A 12,072-nucleotide genomic window follows, 5' to 3' on the forward strand; every position below is an offset into this window, starting at 1 on the left:
TTCTAATTATGTTCACGTTAATTGAAGAAAGAGAGAAAGATGTGTTTGGGGGGGGGGGGGGGCACAGCCCAGCAAAGAAACAATCCGCCATGTGAAACGTAACCACAATGTAGCAAGGGAAATGGGGGGTGAATGGGTCAGGCAAGCACCTTCTTTAGAGGGAAGACAAGCACTGGCGTCGATGAAGAAACTTCACGTGGCCTTGTCTCTTCAGGAAAAGGTTCACTGGACTAAGCAGCTCTCAGATTTCCGGTGAAAGGCTTTCCGTCGAAAGGCCACGTGGCAGTTTTTGCCCCGATGAACACAAGTTGTGTTGCCGAAAAGCTGACTCTACTTGAGACATCACTTCTTCAATTCTACTAGACCCCTTTACGTGAACTGGAGAGAGAGATGTGTTCATGGAGGGGGGGGGGGAGCATGACTTAGCAAAGAAAGAATTCACCACGGGCAACTACAATGCAGCAAGAGAAATGTGGGGTGGATGGGTCGGGCATGCGCACCTTCTCTAGAGGAAAGACAAGAACTGGCATCGATGGAGAAACTTTACGTGGCCTTGTCTCTTCCAGAAAAGGTTCACTGAACTAAGCAGCTCCCAGATTTGTACATGCCTTACACGTCAGAGAGAAAGAGAGCAACTGGAGAGGAGAATGTGCCACTTTCTGCAGCACTTTAGAGAATATAGTACACTCTAAAGAGCCAGACATTGGCATACGTAGGTGGGGGCAAGTTTTGTGTTCCCTCTAAAATGCCTCCACGGTGGCCATGAACAAAGATGGGGACCATGCTCATCTCACTTTATCCATAATAGGCCATGTGCACAATACCTATTTTTTCAGCTAGTGGCATGCATTCACGATGTACCTGGCGAATGTCCAAAGTGAATTGCAATAATAGTGGCTATTGCACTGCCCTTGCTGACAATTGTTCAGGTGCCAGTCATCGCAGTCTGGGCCAGCAGAATTCTCCTCTTCCTTTCTTTCCTCCAACACCCACACATAATCACTTTTTCTAGAATCGGATGCCATCAAGATGGTGCAGATGTGTAGGTGTGTTCTTTTTTTCATGGAGCGATCCTGTCTCTACCATTTCAGGGAGGGGAGGGGGTTGCAAAAAATAAATTTTTTTTTAGTAGCAAGGTGGAAGAGGGGCTTAGCTTGATCCCGGTGGGGACAATGTCCCCAGGTAGTTGACTCCTATACGGCAGTCAAAGGGTTACTGTGACAGCATTAACCCTTTGGTGTTCACCTACAGAGCATACTTCACCCACTCTGTAGGCATCACATTCCTCTGACAAAAAGTGTGGGCTGATCCCAAAGGCAGTGCAGTCTAACGAGTGTCTCAACGTGCTGGCCATCATGAGAGAAGAATGCGAGAAACTGGCACATGATGCACACGTTAGGCATTTCAAAGAGTGACTTTGGCATAAGAGAAGCATGCGTGCGATCGCGGCCTAATGGTAAGAGCACTGGGCTGCTGTGCTGGAGAACAGAGGTACGATCCCACCATCAGTCAGACATTTCTTTACAGCATTACAGATGGACTTCACTCACTTTGGAGGCATCGAACAGAAAGCTCGAGGCGTGTTTAGCGTCTGTGAGCGCAACACACTGTGCATGAAATCGCAAGTTTGTAAGAGATGCGAGATAGAGAAGAATCACTTTGATAACACTTTCAGCAGGCAGATATTTTTTTGCTTGAAATATTTAGTGTGAAGAAGCTCTCGGAAGCATGACACAAAAAGAAAAAATTTAATTTTACCATTTTTAACAAAGTTATATGGTGTCAAATGACACCACCAGTGCTCAAAGGTTGCGAATCAGCACGATATGTATTCTGTTAAAAACGTACAGCTTTCTTATATTTTATATAGCAGGGGCTCAAAAGTTGAATTTTATTTGCATCAAACGTTATGTTGGGTTTTGTAATGTTCAAACAAAAAAATATACCTGTATCAAATGAAAAAAGATTATCTCAGGTGCTGAGACCTCTTGCTATAGGTCGCAGTTTGCGCCGAGTTCTTGATATTCGTAGGCCAAGCTGCTCGATGCAATCTTCAGTTTCTTTTTCATCTAGTGAACAGGTCGGGCACACGAGTTCAATGAGTTTTCTTTGTTTTCATTGAGGCACCTGAATGCCCTATGTGGTTTTATCACATTTACAGATAAATAACAGTCCCAAACGAGTAAATACAGCAAAACCTCGGTGATATGTTCCCGCTATGTACGTTTTCCTGGCATCAACATTCGCAATTGAGAACATAAAAAATGACCCATTAGAGTGAAGCTCAATTTTTACTGGTTCATATGTTCCCAGAAAACACCATTTTTCAGAACCAACATTCATTACATGGCCAAACTGTGATCGTATGATACGTTCTCCGGCCGCTAGATCCCATGTAAGCAAGAAAATGCGCGAGGCGCATGCGATCGAGAACAGTATACATATAGGTGCCCGCTGAGGCAGCTTCACCGCAATACTCGCCCACTTGCCTCACGTGAAACTGCTGGCACGTACTCAATTTCTCATTTTGGTACAGCAAATCTCCGGGGTCGTCGCACGCGGCATTCACAGCTATCACTGCCAATCCTATTACGATAAGCATCTTCGGCTATCTGTTTCATAGCGCGTGGTGCCGTCAGAAGTGTAGCGCACCTTTTTGATAGGTCATAACCTTAACGCGCCGCCGTTCCTTGCTGTAGACTGCGATCATATACATTGTCCGTCTGCTAGATCCTATGTGAACAAGAAATGGAGCATAACGCGCACGATCGAGCACAGTATACAGCCACCCGTCTCATGTGAAAAGAACGGAGTGCAGTTTCTTATTCCATTACCAGCTAATCTCTGCCCTGGTCGTCGCACGCCGCATTTGGAGCTATCACCGCCAAACCTATTGCAATAACCATCTTCACCTAACTGTTTTACAGCGGTGTGCGTAGTGCCATTGGTAGCGTAAACGCTTTTAGTAGGCGATAATCCAAACGTGCAGTCGTTCCCTGCTCCAGGCGGCGTGATGTGGGTATCACGTTTCACTTCTGCGGTATCCAGCGTCGCCCACCAGCTCGATTTCGCTTCGGTTTCCCGTCACCCTCTTAAAACACCACGCAACAGGAAAACAAAATGCGTCTCGGGCCGCCGAAGCACCGACAGCACGACGCGCATCGACATCTCATGCCGCAATGATTCACTCGACACTTCCCATTACGTAGATGTCAACAACAGTTGAATCTGTCAAATTTTTTTAGTTACTTCAGATCGTATGTTTTCCCGGTTTCTCGCAGTTTATTCGAAAACATATGAACGAGGTTCTACTATACCAAAAATCAACAAACATACCCACTATGCTTCTAGAAAATGTTACGGAAAATGTGAAAGAAAACGAATTGACTACTCACAATCTCAATTTTACAACCACTGAGCCAAGGCGGCATCAAATTCGCATAGCGCCAAATTAGCTATGATATGAGTCCCAAAAATCCCTTTATATATATTTTTCTTGAGCTGCTGTTCAACATATTTTTATTCTATAATAAACTTATGAAGCCAGATGTCCAAGTTGTTTGGCCCTGACAACGTCCTAAAAAGAAACGAAGAGTGTTACTGCTAGTATTGATTTTCTTAAGTTTGATTTTTCGTCATAAAAACTGTTATTTCGCACCATTCGACCTACACTTCTGGAAATCGCATCAAGACTATGCTGGATTCATGTCAAAAGCTTAACTTTTTCTATTTACTTTGTTTCATGAATTGTGTGGGACGTTTTCTGTAATGTCATCAATTGACGCCACCAGGGCCGAAAGGGATAATTGTGGGCAAGGATATTGCCAAGATTGTGGTGCTTTAGCCACGCTCGAACACATGCTCTGGTCTTGCGAAAGAATTGAAGACTCGGCGATCAAGGATGCGCCCAGGTGGGAGGCTGCACTTCGCAGCCCGGACCTGGATGAACAATTCTGGGCTGTCCAGCAGGCTCACGACGTGGCTGTGAGGCTTGGCCTTCCGGTCTTGACGTGGGAGCGGCCCGCTTAGTGGTTAATTATCACTACTTGCAGGACCAAATAAAGCTTTCCTTCCTTCCTTCCTTCACTACCCTCCCCACAGACACTCTCTCCTCCTCACTGGACACTCTCAACAACTCCAGCAGTGAAAGTTATGGGTCACATAAACACAAAAGAAGAAAGGCTCCTACATTGTCTGTGCAACACCGGTTGAATGGCAGCTTCACGAAAGGACCTGTGGCACACAATGGGTGAGGCCCTATCTTTTCTGAGAACACATCATGTTGGCACTATTGTCCCAGTCCCTAGTAAAAGCTGTTAATTTGTCAACCAATGAACTGACAGCTTTTACCCTGGTGACATCACATGAAAGATCTCGTTGGCATTACGATGTGTGTAGAAGGAACCAGAAAAGCCCAGAGAGAAGCACTGGATTGTTTTTTTAATTTGTGCCTTTCCTATGGCCTGTAGCACTGCCATGTTCACCAAAGATCATTGTCACAGTATTCTGTACCTGATGTGCATTTAAAATGTATTTGAAATTTCAAAGGTGGTTTAGGGGCTCTTGAAACAGTACTATGGACATACCAAATTATGCTATAGAAGCACAATTAAGATTAACAGCAGTAAAAAAATGGAAAAATGTGCTGGAACGTGCTATGTACATGTTTATTCCTGAAATAGCACAACACTATACAGTGTGCACAATAATTACTGTCACAAGCCTTGACCAGTCACTGTGCCACTGATATTTTTCATTTGTCCACCTGGTCCCTCCAAGAGTTTTTATAAGCCTTCTTCTTTGTTGTGTTTCGACCAAGTTTCATGCTGGTTTGTAGATAATTCAGGAAATGACATTCCCTAGCCCACATCGATCTGCAATAGCCCACATCGATCTGCAATAGTCCACATCGATCTGCAATCTTGACACTGAATGAGGCCGGGCAAGCTCCCTCTGAGATCGCCAAACTCTGAAAATTCACAGCAAGATAGTACACTGGACTCCACAGTGTTCTCCCTGTCTCTGTAGCCAATTCTCAACTCAGGAAAATTGTGAGAAAGAAGATGCAATGCCAGCCATGAAGGAGCATCAGAAGGTTCCTCACGGACCTAAAAGCGTCTGCCACAACAACAAAAAGTTATGCGACGGGGTCACAAAATATTCCCCTACAGGTTCTAAAAAGAACATACTGACCGAGGTGCAGAGAAAGGGAAGATTGGAAAAATGCTGGCTGATGTTGGTGCATGTCATGAAGAGGGAGCACTTGACCACTGTCTTCCCTGACGAGGAACTTTTTGCAAAAGCCTGCCACTACTCTGAACTCTTAATAGCGTGTGTTTGCTCCAACATGGCAGCTTCTCACAACTCCATATCAGCATTTGTCATGGTTTGGGATGGGGTAACTGCCATGGGACGCACACTAGTTTTTGTGCCAAAAGGTGCCAAGAATAACACAGACCTTAAAAAAGTTCTAGAGCCTCCATTTGCTGCCCTGGTCCCAGACCCACTTCTGCGAGCAGTCTTGGAAGTTGCAGCAGAGCAATGCCCCAGCACCCAAATCAAAGGAAAGCCAGCAGTCATGTCACACCAACATGCCCCAGTTCACTCCATCTGAAGAGTAACCTGCAAACTAACCCAGGACTTAAATGCAATAAACTTGCATGTGGGCTATTCATCCCATCATATGTGTTGATGGGGCTATGCACCTATCAACACACCAGTGTGGTGGTCCAGAAATCATTGCTAGGCCAACCTTGGAGAATTCAGTTCAAGTGTACCCTGAACGTGTAAAGGTCAATGCCAAGGAGGACACATTGAATAAAATATTTTGAGTTAAATTTATAGGATATTCAATGCCCTTTGGGCCTATAAGGTATTTTTAAATAAACAAATAAATATCAACCAAACACTTTGCAAAAAAACTCTTAAAGAATTTTTTTTTACTCTCGATTAAATATTAGGCATAATCCGTATGGCAGTAAGGTGCATGCTGTAGTCATGCAAAATTTGTGAAATGAATGCTTGACGTCATACAACAACCCATATAGTTGGCAGAAAGCATAAACATACCTCAAACACTCTAAAACGGCACACATCACCACCATCCATAACGCTGTCCAGAACGTGTGCCACAGGGGGATGCAGCATGGCACTTAGTACTTCCTTTTCCCGTGTCATCTGTTTCAGCAGAATAGCACTCTGCTTGGATGACCAGAGGTCCTCGCTACCAAGGAGCCTCAAAACAGATTCAAGGATGCGGTGATCACGAGCAAGCTGAGACAATGTAGCATTGTCCTTGGAGCATCGAATCAGCTGTAACATAAAGGCACATAATTTTAGAGCAGTGGCTACTTTACACTGTAAGCCTGAAATATGATCTGAGTAGCTAGATAAAATACAACCTCGAGATATCAAGAGAACACAAATTTCACATGTCACATGGCTGATATTTGTCAAATGATACAAAGTTCGGCCACATCCGAAGCAGGCTAAACTAAAATAATAAAAGATTAAGCCTCCAGCAAGACCTGCAGCTACTCTGACACACTATGCATGGCACTTCTAGCTTGCCCTAGAATTACTTCTGGCCAACTTGGAACATAACTTTTTGTTAAAGAGATACTGACACTTTTCTTCTTCTTTTTTTGGATAGTTAACTTATTTATTGTGGTATGAGGTCTTGATTTCTTGAAAGCACAACAAACTATTAATTATACCACATTATAATGCGAGCAGTGCATGCCAAGTGCAGCACAACTCCAGGCTTATCACAGATGGCTACCGTGTGCATCAGTCAGCCTGGTACAGTGGTCACAGGCCATATCATGACAGTGCGGAGAGCCGAGTCCTCAACAGAACCATAGGTGAGAGGGGGTGCTCTACATTTTCAGAGAATAAGACTCCTAACCAGATAAGTGACACCAGAGGACCAGACTCATCTCATGCAGAGAAGGGCAAAATGAACGAGACAAGGTTGGCAGATGTGGAAGCGTGGACTAAGCTTTCAGCAAAGTGGTTGGAGTTATTAAATATTGAATAAATTCTGGGGTTTTATGTGCCAAAATCCTGATAGTGATTATGAGACACGCCGTAATGGCAGACTTCGGATTGACCACCTGAGGTGCTTTAATAACTGCGCCTAAATTCAAGTACACAAGCATTGTTCAACTGGCCACATTAAAAGATGATATAATTAAGTTTGTTGTGTGCTTGTGAAATTCCATGACGACGGATAATTCCTCCATATGATGCCTAAGGAGTCAGCAGTTACCCAATAAAGCAAAAGGAAAAACAAGGAAAAGGAAGCAAGACAAAATTGTGTCAGTACCCTTTTGAAACAAGAAACATTAATTTCTGGCTAGAAAGCAGCTATATTCAGTATATTCTTTAGAAAATTTCTTTTGCCTGAGCAGCCTCCTTGTTTTTGTGTAATCGCAAAAACTACATTCAATATTAGGTAAACACATTTAGAGGCCATAATTTCATAATCAAAGCTTAAAAATAAAGTAACTTGATACAACCCTATACTTTATTCCCTGTGGGCAATAAGTAGACTGTTCTCTAAGCAGACTCATTATGCAATCATAAGCAACATACATAACGCAGTATTACATATAGGCAAAGTTTACCGCTTCATACAAGTACTGTCAACTCACTTCAAGACAAAGAAATGTACCTGGTATTTTCAATATTAATCCAGCACTAATTACAACAGCATGTATTCTGGCGAACAACTTTCTGTCGCAACGAACGGAAAGCTACAGGGGTGGAGCTTCTGCACATGTGTAATTGCAACAAGTATTTCGGCAGCATTTAACAGCACTCTTGGTTTCTTGGAACAGTTACTTAACCAGCGTAGCTTCCACATTTAGAGTTTTTAACTTGAAAGAGAAAAGTAGAACAATAAGCCAAGCTTTGCACTGTGTCTTACTTTACTGTTGTAAATTAGATGATTATGTTTTCTCTTACCCAGCAAAAAGTAATGCAGACAAGAAAGTAACACATTCTTCAGGAGCGCCCTTGTGCGCGATTCCCCTCCCTTGCTTACGCTTCACTGCCACAGAAAGTTGTCAGCTAGTTTATTATTACCTTAAAGAATGCTATCAAAATAAAAGTTGTACATTTGGTTGCCATCACAGTTGATAAAAACCAGTCAGCATTTCTTGTCATTTTAGAATAAAAAAATGACATACAGCAGAGCTACACAAAAATGTTTCAATGAAGCGTACATGGCCAGAATGAAACACTTTAGCGTGCAACCCGGCGTAGCACAACTACAAACTGAAACAAAAAATATTTATATGCTTAGGTCAATAGACTTAAGCTATGATCAGAATAGAAGTGTAAGCAACATACTGTGTATGTGTGTCAATGTGATCAATAATGCAGACATACCTGTTGGCCAATATGAACGCTGATGCCACTTATCAGAAAGGTTGAATTCTGGGTGTCAAAACTATGATTTCATTATGAGGCACACCATATTGGGGGCTCTGGATTAATTTTGACCACCAGGGGATCTTTAACGTGCCCCCAATGCATGGCACCACAGCTGTTTTTGCATTTTTGCCCCCATTGAAATGCGGCCACCACGGCCGGGATTTGATCCCGCGACCTCATTCTTAGCAGTTCAACATCAAAGCCACTAAGACACTGCAGTGGGTTTAACAGAAAGGTTAGGACAGTGCTGTCTGTTGTACTTGTCTAGCCAGAGTCCTCAAGGTTCAAAACATGTAATAAAACAAGTTACTGACTGGTATTTTTTTAAACCCCCCCCTATTTTGCAATTTTCTAGAAGAAAAAAGGACGAAAAGTGCTCCTTTAATGTGGCATACAGAGATCAAGAACTAAGAAGGGGTATCATCATCATCATCATCATCATCAGCCTGGTTATGCCCACTGCAGGGCAAAGGCCTCTCCCATACTCCTATATGAAGAAGGGGTAATCAATATGTTATGTTTGCTTTAGGAATGTCAACCTTAAAGTTTGAAAAGTACTAAAAATTATTTTATTACTCAAAACACTGATTGTTTATTAAAGATTCACTGGCTTTCTTTTATAGGAACGTTGTCAAAATGTCTACTGCTATACAGGGTGTTTCACATAACTTTTGCCAAGAATTCTAAAATACGTGGTTAGCCGCAAGTGAACGAAGCCAACAGCATACGGTTTGCCATCATGTGGCACTCCTTAGAGTATTTTTTATATTCTGTTTAATTAGTTAATTACCTAAGATCAATTATGCAAAGTTTTTAATATTCAATATAGGGCCAAGTGCGTTTCGTTGCATTGCAGAGGGGGTTCAGAAACGACCAATCCAATTTCTTGAGGCAACAAACATGCTGCGTGCTGATTTTTTTAGGTGTTTAAAGAAAGCCCACAAAATATGAAATAAAACCATGTGACAGCCCTCGTGCACTATTGTATTGCAGTGCTCTCAATCGTGGTTCGTGTGAAAGTACCGTGCGCATGGACCGTGGCGAAGTGAGCAGCCGCGGCTCTAGGCATTGGCCTCCCAGTACGTCAGCATCTTTAGGGGTGGCACACGGAAAGGACGTGCCGTTGTCCCTGATAAGCGATAGGCTTGACCCACAGTTGAGAACGCTGCAATACGACAGCGCGCGAGCGCAGTCATGTGGTTTTATTTCATATTTCGCTGGCTTTCTTTAAATAGCGAAAAAAATCGCCACGCACCATGTGTTGCCACAAAAAATCGCATCTGTCGCTTCTGAACACCCTCTACAACACAACGATATGCACTTGGCCTTAGAGTGAATATGAAATATTTTGCATAATTAATCTTAATTAACTAATTAAGCGGGATGTAACAAATACTCTAAGGAGCGCCACATGACAACAAACCATATGCCATTAGTTTCCTTCAGCTGCGGCAAACCACTTTTTTTTTTAATCCTTCGCACAGTTACGTGAAGCACCCTGTATATTTATGGGGAGCATATTTGTGTAACAGGAAAACTAAAATGTTCACGATGTTTATTCACAAAATATTCCTGCAAAGGAGACTGAAATTTTAGTTGCCGTTTACACCGATTTTCTTAGTGGTGGCGTTGTTGCCGGTAGGTCTGAATAATCAAGCAGGTCCAAAAAATAAAGCTCTGAAAAACTGGCTGACAGTATTTGTATTCTGTTAAGATCAGTTTTTCAATAAATTGGACGGAAATAATAAATCATGAAGTTACTGGAGTTAATACACCAATCGCGAACATAATAGCAAAAGTTGGCAGGTATGCATATGCTTTCTGTGCTGTACTATAGCCCATGTTATGTGGTAAAAATGCACAAAAAAGCAAACATAACCAAGGAGAACACAGTATTACAGAAGGATAACAGGCCCATGGCAGACACGCTTCTATTATTTAGCAAGAGCGTGGAGCCTAGTAGGCAGACAATTTCATCCCTACAGCAAGAGATTAAACGTTTTTTCACACAAAATGCGATTAGAATCACAAACATCTAGGTGAACTAGTTGATGTGCTTGTTAGCATGACTGTCCGCGTGAATGAAAACAATCACAAAGGACATATTGACAGGACAAGTGTAAACTACCGAGTTTAAGGCATGCTTCACGTCAGAAAACATGATAAAAGGCTGACATTTCTCCAATGCCAATTGAAAAAAAAATGCAATACCATTGCCACTTGCCTAGCATTCTTTCCTCTGAATATGATAATTGCACTAGCATCACTTCTTTTACGTTAGTTGCATCACTACGCTAAAAGTGAAAAGGTAAAGCAAAACAGCAAATGCTGTGCATTAAGAAAGCGAACGTGTCAGCGGGCATTAAGAAACCACCAGACCCATGCACCCGTTGGTGCTTACAGTGAGGCACTAGAAATAGCCGATTTACCCTTTAGTTTTCACCGGACATACTGGACGTAGCTTTAACCATGCATGTAGCCCAATGTGGTGGCCAGAATGACGTCAGTGCACCGTATTCACTGCCATAGGCAACCTGCCTTCACTGTGACAGGGACAGGACCAGAACGCTACCGGCATCTGTGCCAGAACCCCCACAATGCCATTGCCTCACTATGACCGCGTCCTGTCATGCTCCCATGTATCTTATCAAAACAAAAGTAGAAAAGATTTTTCGTGTGCCATCAAGGAGGCAGCTTCTCACCACTCTAGCACCCAAACATGATGGCCACAATGACATCAGTGCAAACCATCTATAACACAAGATCTTGTGCAATTATGTGCAATCCTATGCACAAAGAAGGGGGTTTTGTTGTAATGACACAAAGAACTTTGAAGAAAAGGCCCCTACCGCCATTTAAAATAACCAAGTCCTGTGGCTTCATCCCAAAGCTTCAAAAAAGCACAGCCATCAGGATATTGAAGGACTTCAACCTAGATTCACTTTGGGAAGGGCTGAGAAGACTGCAATAAGTGCATTAGAAGCCTTCTTTACGGGAAAAACGCACAAGCCAGACTGTCCTCTACGAATGATCGTCACAGGGAAAAGTTCATAGCAAGGTCTTGTGAGACATTTACAGCAGCACCTAAGTTCACTAAAGATTGAAGACCCGTTCCTTGTCCGCAGCTCACTTGACATCATAAAGGAATTCAGAGACAGAGAAGTGTCCGGCACCAACGGTTTTTCAATCGACATTGAGGCCTTGTTTTATTCTATTCCTCATGGTGAACAGTTTCATGCCATATCTGAGGTGATTAACGAGAACGGTGAAATCAGATTCCAAAAAAGCCACAGGGGTAAGCAGCAACAAGTTCCTTACAATACTTGAGTTTTACCTTGAATCAACAGCCATTAGCTTTAATGGCCAGTACTATGTGCAAAAAAAAAAACAGGCATATGTATCGGCTCCTAAGTAGCTCCATTTTTATGTGACATTTTTTTAATCATTTGTCAACATTTGTCAACAAGCACATAGCACCCAAATTTAGATACTTTTATGTCACTAAAGCATACAGGTATGTAAATGACTATCTCCTGATTTTGAGCAATGTAGACAGCCCTATTAACTACGATATTACTACAGGCATTTTGAACGTTTTCGACAATTCAGCAGAAAGGACTTAGATTCATCTGT

General features: G+C 42.6%; 1 protein-coding gene across 10 annotated transcripts in view; it reads right to left on the reverse strand.

Annotated features, from left to right (window-relative positions):
• The window catches only part of LOC126548149 (26S proteasome non-ATPase regulatory subunit 5), a 79,851-nt gene that overhangs the window by 59,452 nt on the left and 8,327 nt on the right, over positions 1-12,072 (reverse strand). For all 10 annotated transcript variants that reach the window (XR_008609373.2, XR_008609370.2, XR_007602871.3 and 7 more), the window contains exon 3: positions 6,070-6,312. Coding sequence is in view for 3 of the 10 variants with exons in the window: in XM_055063737.2 (XP_054919712.1) it covers positions 6,070-6,312 (243 nt within the window). In the remaining 7 variants the exon portion in view is untranslated. The remainder of the gene's footprint in view (positions 1-6,069; positions 6,313-12,072) is intronic.

Source organism: Dermacentor andersoni, chromosome 1, assembly GCF_023375885.2.
Source record: "Dermacentor andersoni chromosome 1, qqDerAnde1_hic_scaffold, whole genome shotgun sequence".
NCBI lineage: Eukaryota > Metazoa > Arthropoda > Arachnida > Ixodida > Ixodidae > Dermacentor > Dermacentor andersoni.